At 41.0% G+C, this 9,030-nt stretch overlaps 1 protein-coding gene across 4 annotated transcripts in view; it reads right to left on the bottom strand.

The window, feature by feature from the left end:
- The window catches only part of SLC4A10 (solute carrier family 4 member 10), a 423,280-nt gene that overhangs the window by 313,136 nt on the left and 101,114 nt on the right, over window positions 1-9,030 (bottom strand). For 3 of the 4 annotated variants that reach the window (XM_019522705.1, XM_019522707.1, XM_019522709.1), the window contains exon 1: window positions 5,656-6,000. The exons of the other annotated variant lie outside the window; for it this stretch is intronic. In XM_019522705.1, coding sequence (XP_019378250.1) covers window positions 5,656-5,736 — 81 coding nt within the window. In that variant the 5' untranslated portion in view covers window positions 5,737-6,000. Of the gene's footprint in view, window positions 1-5,655; window positions 6,001-9,030 lie in introns of those variants that run through there. 4 annotated transcript variants of the gene reach the window in all.

Below are 9,030 nucleotides of genomic sequence, written 5' to 3'. Positions count from 1 at the left end.
TTTTTTTTTTTTTTTTTTTTAAGTAAAGAGCAATGATGTTTTACAATCTGTTCATTATACTTGTCCATGCACATGTCTTATGTGGTAATAATATCTCGTATCTCTGAAGAGTGAAACTGTAAGTCAAAAGGTTCATATTTGCAATGGAATTCTAGAGAGTTCATAAGAACTGCTGAGAAAGCCTTGCCTGAAATAGTATTAGTTCTAGGTCCTGTGTAGTTGGATCCATGGTGCCCCATTGTAAGCAATTCTGGGGTGTATTGCCTAGAACAGATATCGGTAACATACAGCCCACATGCCAGATCTAGATCATGGAGCCAGTGGATCCAGCCCATGGAGCTAGGGCACTTTGCCTGTGCCCACGCCCATGCATGCACCACGACTGGGGAGTGAGGAGCTGCCAGGGACAGGAAGTTTCCTGCTGCACCCACGCCATTTCTCCCATCTCTCCCAGCTCCAGTCTGGTGCAAGCTGTGTGGCTTTGGCAGCTCATCAGTGGCAAGAGACATCGCCTGCACCCATGCTGCTGCTTCTCCCAGTTCCCTGCTCCCCAGCAGTAGTGCAGGTTCAGGTTCCAGGCAGTGAGAAGCTGCTCCAGGGCCAGGTATCTGCAAACTGTGATTTGCACTACTGCTGCTTCTCTCCTCTCCCTCCCCCCCTCCGCCCCAGCTATGGCACCAGTGCAGCTTCCAGCTAGTCGGGGGAGGGAGGAACTAGAAAGGGAGAAGTGATGGCAGTGTGGATGCAGTTTGCTGACACCTGGCCCCAACACAGCTCTGCCACTGGCTGGAAGCTGTGCCCACATTGAGGCCAAAGAATGGAGGACTGAAAGAAGAGACAACAGCATGGGTGTAGGATGGAAAGCTCTCTGCCACTGATGCACCACTGAAAATCATCCTTCCTGCATTGGACCAGAGCAGTTTGTTCTGGTCCATGGTTTGTAAGAGGTTGCTGGCCACTGGCCTAGAACAGTGGTTCTCAACCAAGGTGCTATGGCATCCCAGCTGCTGCAAGACCTCCTCAAGGGTGCTGGAATGCAGGTGCTGCTGAGGCAGTAGCATCTGGGTAAAACTGTCCTAAGCACCCTCCTGCTGCATTCGGACTCTGATCAGCCTAAAACTGGCAGAGCTGGCTTGGCTGTAGCCTTTTTTTGTGCCTCCCAGGCTCCTTTTGGAAAGACACACATAGGACAGATCCATCAGTGCACCTCTGATCCCAGGAGGAGCACAGGAGGGGCTGCACTGGGAAGAGCTACACAGCATGAGGCAGCTCCAGCTAGCTTTAGGCTGATCAGGACCATAATGCAGTGGCAGAAGATGGCAGGTGCAACTGCCTTTCTCAGACTGGTTGTACAGCAAAAAACACAGGGCAGTTTTATCTGGAGACAGCAAAACGCAGTTGTGAAGCACTGAGGGAAGCTGAGGCAGCACCAACAATGGTTCTCAACTGAGGCTGCTACCACATTCAAAAAACTGGTGGACATGTGCTCAGACTCTGAAAAGGTTGAGAACTACAAGCCTAGAAGCCAAAAGCCAGGAACAGGGTTTGAATTTAGCTTGCTGGGACTGGCTAAAGGCCTTACTGGATTCAGTACTGCATCCCCTCACAGAAGTCAGATGAGTTTTAGTAGGTCTATTCTTCTTCCAAATCTGTGCTGCAAAGTGTTACTTGTACAAGTCAATTAGGGAACAGACCATAGGTCTACTTAAAACTGCAGTTTTGCACATTTTGCAGAAACCACAAAATCCAAGATTGTCTACAAAAATCAACAATGAAAACTTAAAATGTTGGCTCCCCAGTGGGAGCCAGTGGTCCTTCCTGCCACTGTACTTCTGCCTTACAGCCCACCCAGGAGGGGATGACACCAGCTGGTGGGGCAGCATGGAGGCCAGCAGAAAAGATGGCTGCTGCCCTCTTGTCCCTCCTTCCCCAGTCCCCAGGTCTCTCCACCAATGAGCACTGAGGGGCAGGACTACTGAAGGACAGCCAGCAATCAAGACAGTGACTGTCCCTCATCCCCGCAGCCCAGGCCTCTGCCAATCAGCACCAAGGGGCAGGGCTGCTGGAGCACACATCTGTGAAATGACTGAAGAATTTACTATTTATGCCACAACTAACCCATGAATATTGGTAGTCCAACCAAAATTTAAGTAGACCCCTACACATAAGTATATATAATAGAAGAAGTCAAAGATAGGAAGATGACAGAATTAGTGACAGGAAATTTGTGTGTGCATAAGGAAAGGACAGTAAGGGAAGCAAAACCCCAGTAAGAGATTGCAAGGTTAATTTATTTACACATAATGGGGTAGACAGTGATAAAAGTTGTAAATTATTTCTCTGCTTCAGCATTTGCAAAGGACTTAAAGACTCAGTTGCCACAGAAGGAAACACTTCTCTGATAAAGTGGAAGAAATACTGGAGGAAATTAGAGCTGGTAAAAGAAGTTAATTAAAAATAGCATTATAATCAGACACTAGATTCATCCAAGAATCCTGAAGAATGAAAAACTGGGAAATAGTTAGCCTCTAGGGCTAGGGACAGTAATTACACATAAATTGGTAGAAGTGATTGGAAATCAGTTCAAATCTGTAACACAACAGAAATTCAGTGTACATAAACTGCTTTCAAAATGGCTGCAACTAGCTACAACTGGGGGAAAAATGGCTACAACTCCCTGATCAAGGCAGGATCATCTCTGCCTAAATATCCCCAACAAGTCTGTCCAAACTTCCACTTCAAAACTTTCATTGGTATGCTACAGTTAGGGTGTTAATTGGGCTATGAAAGGTAACAGTGCTACACATGAAGTCAATTTATGACACCATAAAGTGGCAAACCAGCCACAAAGATATTCCACAAAATGTGTGGAACATCAGTGTGGGTCATCTATATGGCTCCCTAAATTGCATGCGTTACACTGCTGGATCCAGGGCTCTCTCAGGGCAACAATCAGCCAACAAGACCCAGGGCTTTCCCGGAGTAGACAATCATCTGATAGCCCTGGATATGGAACCAGATCAAGGCTGGGAGCAACTCTGGATCCCAGACACAGTCACCCTCTGCCCAAACCACAAATTTGAGCTGGGGGCAGCCCTACAGTGGGGCTATTGGGATCAGAGAAATATCATCTCCAAAAATGTCTCTGCCCCCAAGCACACCATTGTTTTAAAGTCTCCCAGGGATTCTAGTGACTGAGATGCAACCTTCCCAGGGAACCCATTCCATGGAAACTTTCAAAGAGGAGATGTGTCAAGTCTAATATCCTGGACAAATTCTAGATCAGGCAATTACAACATACCAGTTTACTTTACCCATAGATTTGACTGAATATTTACTTCCCTGAAATTCCTGCCATGAATTTGTTAATATTTGAGTATTAGGATTTATGGGAGTAATGCTGAAAATAAGGGCCAACAAGGTCAGGTTTCCATTGGATTAGACACTGTAAAAATACATGGTAATATTCCCTGCAAAAGAAATTGATTTTTTTTATTTTTAAAGAGGATACAGTACTGATCTCATATTAAATAGCAGACACAATTCTTACACAGGCAAAACTCCTGTTCAGGTCTAAGAAAGTTTTGCATAAGCAAAGTAGGCTCCAGGATCATGTTCAAACTTAGATAGATAGGTAGATAGATAGATAGATATAGGTGTATAATTATATATACATACATACACACACACACACACACACACACACACACACAGAGGTTTTAATATGTATTAAATACATTATATATATTATATAGGTTCAGAATTATATCTAGTATATTATATAAACCTATATGTATAGGTTTTAAGTTATACATAAAAACAAAACAGTTGGATGGTTTGGTTTTATGGAGAAAGTCATGAATGCACTGCAGCATGAGAATACCATGAAACCAATACTTTTAGGAATTTCATAATAATGCCAAGAAACAGAATGTACTCATTGTGACTAATACATTAAAATACTGAAAATAAATTCTGACAGATTAAATAGGTCGTGTAACTGAAAAGTATGGTTAAACCATTCCAAAACTAATCAAGCTTAAGAGTATGGCAATCTTTCCCTATTATTAATAAGAACATAAGCTGGATAAGTAGACTGGGAAACCTATAAATTATAGCCAGTATCAATAAGTAGAATATTGTTTAAAAATATGTTTTTAATTAAAAATGAAATGGCAGGCACTTGTACTGAATCAGTGTCTTGCACATGCTGGAGTTTTATAACTCTTCTCTGTTCACCAGCATACCTTTCCAGTTGCCACTAAACTATACTGAATACCAGAATACGGTTCAAAGTACACAATCCAGATCAAGGGAATAATGAAAATCCCTTGTGCTTTACATCTGTTTATATTTTTAGATGAAAACATAGAAGCATATTTTTAATCCTTGAATATTTAAGACTATGCTTTGGGGTCAGGAAATACCTACCGTCTACATCAAATTAGGCTCCAATTATGCATGAAATTGTTGTGTGAGGAAGGTAAAACAGGTGACAAGAAACACTGAACATTACTTTCAACCTTGAGTTGAGCTTTTAAAACATATAAGCTAATATGTTGCCATGGAAATGTTCTGCAAAAAAGCTAGAAATCTGCTAAAATGGAGCTAAATATCACTGTGAAAAATCGGCATCTTCTATCATTTTATTTATAATTGCCTTAAACTGTATGCAGAATGCATTTTGGAAAGAGAACAACTAAAGTGATTATGGTATTTTCAATTTTATTTTGTGACCAGCACATAAAAGTAGGCTACTATAGCCACTGCCACATTAGACTTCATATGTACAGAACAGTATCTCAGGTCCTTTCCTTTACATAGCTTGTCATAATTTCTACATTTATATTATGAATGTACATTAACAGTTCACATAGTGAGAGCATTTCAAAAGGTTGATCATTCTTAAAAATAAAAAAGGAAAGCATATTACATTAGCATGAATTAGATTCTGGAAAAAACAATTAATATTTAATTTTTTAATCTTTTTTTTCTTTTTATTCTCTTTCTTTTCCATGGGCATCAGCATGTCTTCAATGGTAATAATTAAAAGACGAGAGGTACTCTGCCAAACTTTTTGTGTTATGCTCAATAAGCTTCTATTTTTAAAAGTGGCTTGAAATAGAGCAAAAAAATCTACTAATGCAAAATACAGCAAAGAACTATTCTGCAGAATAACCCAGTCCCATTACACAATGTAAGACATTACTTTAAATAATCTGCCACTATAGGCAAACAACTAATTTATAATGTGCTTTCATAAGAGTGCTACATCATATGAACTAACACACAAGTATTAAGTGTGCTGTCTGAAAATAATACAGCATGAAATGTAATACAGTCCTTTTGATTCTTTCTTACTTTACTTCATAGCAGATGTATAACCCCTTTTTCCATGACTGAACTGGAAACAATTATATACTTACCAAAAATATATTTAAAAATATAAATACTCATACTATTCAACTTGCAATTAAGTGAACACTAAATTCCTGAGACATATATTGATCTGCTTATGTATTAGGTACACAGCCTGTCCTATAAATCCTGTAGCAATTCCAATGAGGAACAACTGTGCAAATACATTTTAAATGACGTACAACTAAAAAACAAACCCTATGTCAGAAATATTAAGTACAAACCATAAGATCATACCTGATGACTTAGAGACTGGAATGGCTCACTGATTCCAAGCTGCATGACCTTCCTATTTCCAGAAACCCCCAAATATTGCATTTCCTGTCTTATAAAAGTATCTCACACAACCATCTACCTCTGAGCATCTTCTGTATTAGTGAAGAAAGCATCAACAGCTGTTCAATCCATCAGTAACTGCTGAACTCATTGCCATCAGGATATCAGATCTTAAATATTAGTTTCCTCTGTGCTATTACAGACATCCAGTATTCAAGGAGGCTGACACAGCTATATCACTGATGCTGCTAAAGCCATCTGAAAACAGTAAGCTTACTGCTTAAAGCAATCCTGCATCATCCAAACAGAGCAAGCCACATCCTTCAACCCCTCACTTGCGTTACGATAAATCCTAGCGCTGCCATTATGGATTTTGTTTTCACTCCTGGCCAGCTTAAGAAAAATGAGATATTATGCAACCAATTTTGCATTAACAAAAGAGAAACCGTAGATGAAGTGACATATCCAGGTTATCAAATTTTGCCTGCATGACCACTTCTCAACAACCAAAATTGCTATTCAGAAACAGCATCACAATGTGATCCAAAGGAAAATTACCAGGAAGAAATCATAAACAATTCAGAAGCAGCAAGCTATTTAAATACCTCTATAGCACAAAAACAGCTATTTTGCGTGATCTTACAAATCTTGATCCATATTCAAGTAAAAAAAAATTGCTAGCTTAAAGATTTTTGTGTTTGTTTTCCAGCAATTGCATGCTCACTGCATTGCTTGCATTGTTCCCTGCTAGCAGCCTAGAAAAATGGTATGCTTTGAAAACAAGCCAGTATTATGACAGTAAAAATGTGTTTTGATACCAAACAAAATAAACATGTATGTGGATTTCTTTAATTCCTACAGACCTTTGAAACCATCAAGATATATAGTGTGCCTTTCAGTAATTTTAAATAATTCATTAACAAAATAGTAACTTGACTATAGATTATAATGCATATATTTTATATCAGTGCACAGTGGACTGGTAATAAAGCAGCTGCTCCCAGATTAATGCTAAAAAGAACGCTCCACTAGGAACAGCATTACATAGACAACATGTCATCTCTCAGGAGAGAATGTGTACAACTGATAAACTATAAATATTATCATTTCACAGCCAGTTCCTAGAGTCTGGAACCATAAAATAATCAAGTTATAAAGGGCTGAAAAGACCCATTAAGCATTCAGTCCATCTTCCTAAAAATACAGATACATTCCTTTGCACATTTTCTAAACATAGTGCTGTTGGTGGCAAATTCAATCCCAAAGTAACTCTATTGATCCAAATGGTTGGCATGTTTTAGGATGAATTTGGCCCCTTGTATTCCAAGAAGCCTCTCTACCTTGGAATATAAACTGCAACTTCAACCAGAAGCAAATGATCTCTAAATTAATTAACCCAGGTTCTACTCAGTTACCTTAACAGTATTACTATACACGTGCAGTAATTCCTCTTCGGCCAACTTCCATTTAACATTTCTGATATACAGCCATTCATGTTAGAACTCTAAAAGTGGCAAAAAGTTACCTTCCATGAATACTGCTACTTTACTTTTCAGGAAGGAATTCCTTTTAATTGCTGTATTACACATCATTGGCCAGATCCTGGGATACTTCCTGTCATTAGCACTTTCTATTACCTTCCAATTATGATGCACCATAGGGATGTGTGAAATGGCCCCTATTCCATTCGGATTTGGCTCAAATCAGGGACAGTGATTCAATTAATTGATTTAGATCAGTGTCCCTGATTCAATTCGGCTGAATCAGAATCTGAAGATTCAATGCTGATTCAGAGAATCAACAATTCAGACATAGACACATCTTTAAATGTTTTTTCTACATGCCTCAAGGTACCAGGCACGGCTTGTAAATGCTGCAATGGTGGGATGGATGCAGCATCCCACAGGAGTCGGGGGAAAGGGGGGCAGCTGCATGCTCAGTGGCAAACCCACTTCAGGGTCTGCCAGGGAGCACACCGGGTGTCCTCCTGTGTGCCCTGGCTCAGCAATCAACTATGGGGGGACCATAGGTGCCCCCCCAGACCCAGGAGGCACCAGTCACTGAGCCAGAGGGACACCAGGGGGACCCCCTGCATGCTCTCTGGTGGACCCAGAAATGGACCAGAAGTGCTCCTGGTCCACTTCCAGGTCTGCTGCCGAGTGTGCTAGGGAGCCCCCCATGCTTCTGTGGGATACTCCATGTGCCCCAGCATCACAGCATTCACAAACCGCCTGCTACCTAGAGGTATGTAGAAAAAACATTTAAAGCTGTGTCTATATTTGAATCGCCAAATCTTTGCGAATCTCTAAGAATCAATTCAGAAAGTTCCAATTCTATTTGGAGAGATTAAAGGGTCTCCTGATTCAATTCAGATTCAGAGATTTGGCCACTGGATCGGGCCGAATCTCTGCCAAATAGAATCAGGAACCAAAGCTTCACATAACCATAATGCATCATTAAAATAGCATAACCTGGCAAGAAAAATCTTCTGTGAATCAATGAGTGGCAGAGAGTTACCGAAGTGGCTGCTCTGCTCCCTAAAGATGATGCAGGGGACATTGCTTTTGAAAAGAGACAAATCTAAGGCATATTAGGAGATGCTAGGCTGCTGTAAGAACCACTGGCAATTCCTTCAATAGAGCAGGCTTAAGATGGTTCTAAAATATACCAGAAAACAAGATGGGCAGAATTGGAGATAAATAAAGATATCTTGAAATACTCTCTTTTTCCTCTGCATTCTTTAGCTATAGTTCAATTTCTAAGTACCCCTTTTACATATATGTTTTAAAAGAATATTTGTATCTTCAGCAGTGACTAATGAGAGATGTGAAGGATATTTTTAGGGCTGTGTGAAGCTTCAGTCACTGATTCAATTCAGAGGAGATTCAGCCTGATTCAGTGGCCAAATCTCCGAATCTGAATTGAATCAGGAGATCCATTAATCAGAAGCCTCCAATTCAATTTGGAGAGATTTGACAATTTGGTCATAGATACAGCTTTATATGTTTTTTCTACATACCTCGAGGTACCAGGCGTAGCTCATGAATGCTGAGAAGGTGGGCCCGATGAAGTGATGCACAGGAGTGGGGGGGGTGTCCCCTGTGCTCTCAGTAGTGGACCCAAAAGTGGACCAGAAGTACTTGCAGTCCACTTCTGGGTCCACCGTGGAGTGTGCAGAGGACCCCCCACTCCCCAACTCGGTGACTGGTGCCTCACCAAGCCAGGAAGGATGTGGCGGGGGGGAGGGTCCCCCACACACCTGGCGACAGACCCAGAAGTGGACCAGAAGTATTTCCAGTCCGCTTCTGAGTCTGCCGCCAAGCACACAGGGAAACC

Source organism: Gavialis gangeticus, unplaced genomic scaffold, assembly GCF_001723915.1.
Source record: "Gavialis gangeticus isolate Ggan-Ray unplaced genomic scaffold, GavGan_comp1, whole genome shotgun sequence".
NCBI classification, from domain to species: domain Eukaryota; kingdom Metazoa; phylum Chordata; order Crocodylia; family Gavialidae; genus Gavialis; species Gavialis gangeticus.
Note: the sequence above shows the minus strand (reverse complement) of the source record. Positions and strands in the feature narration are given on the sequence as shown.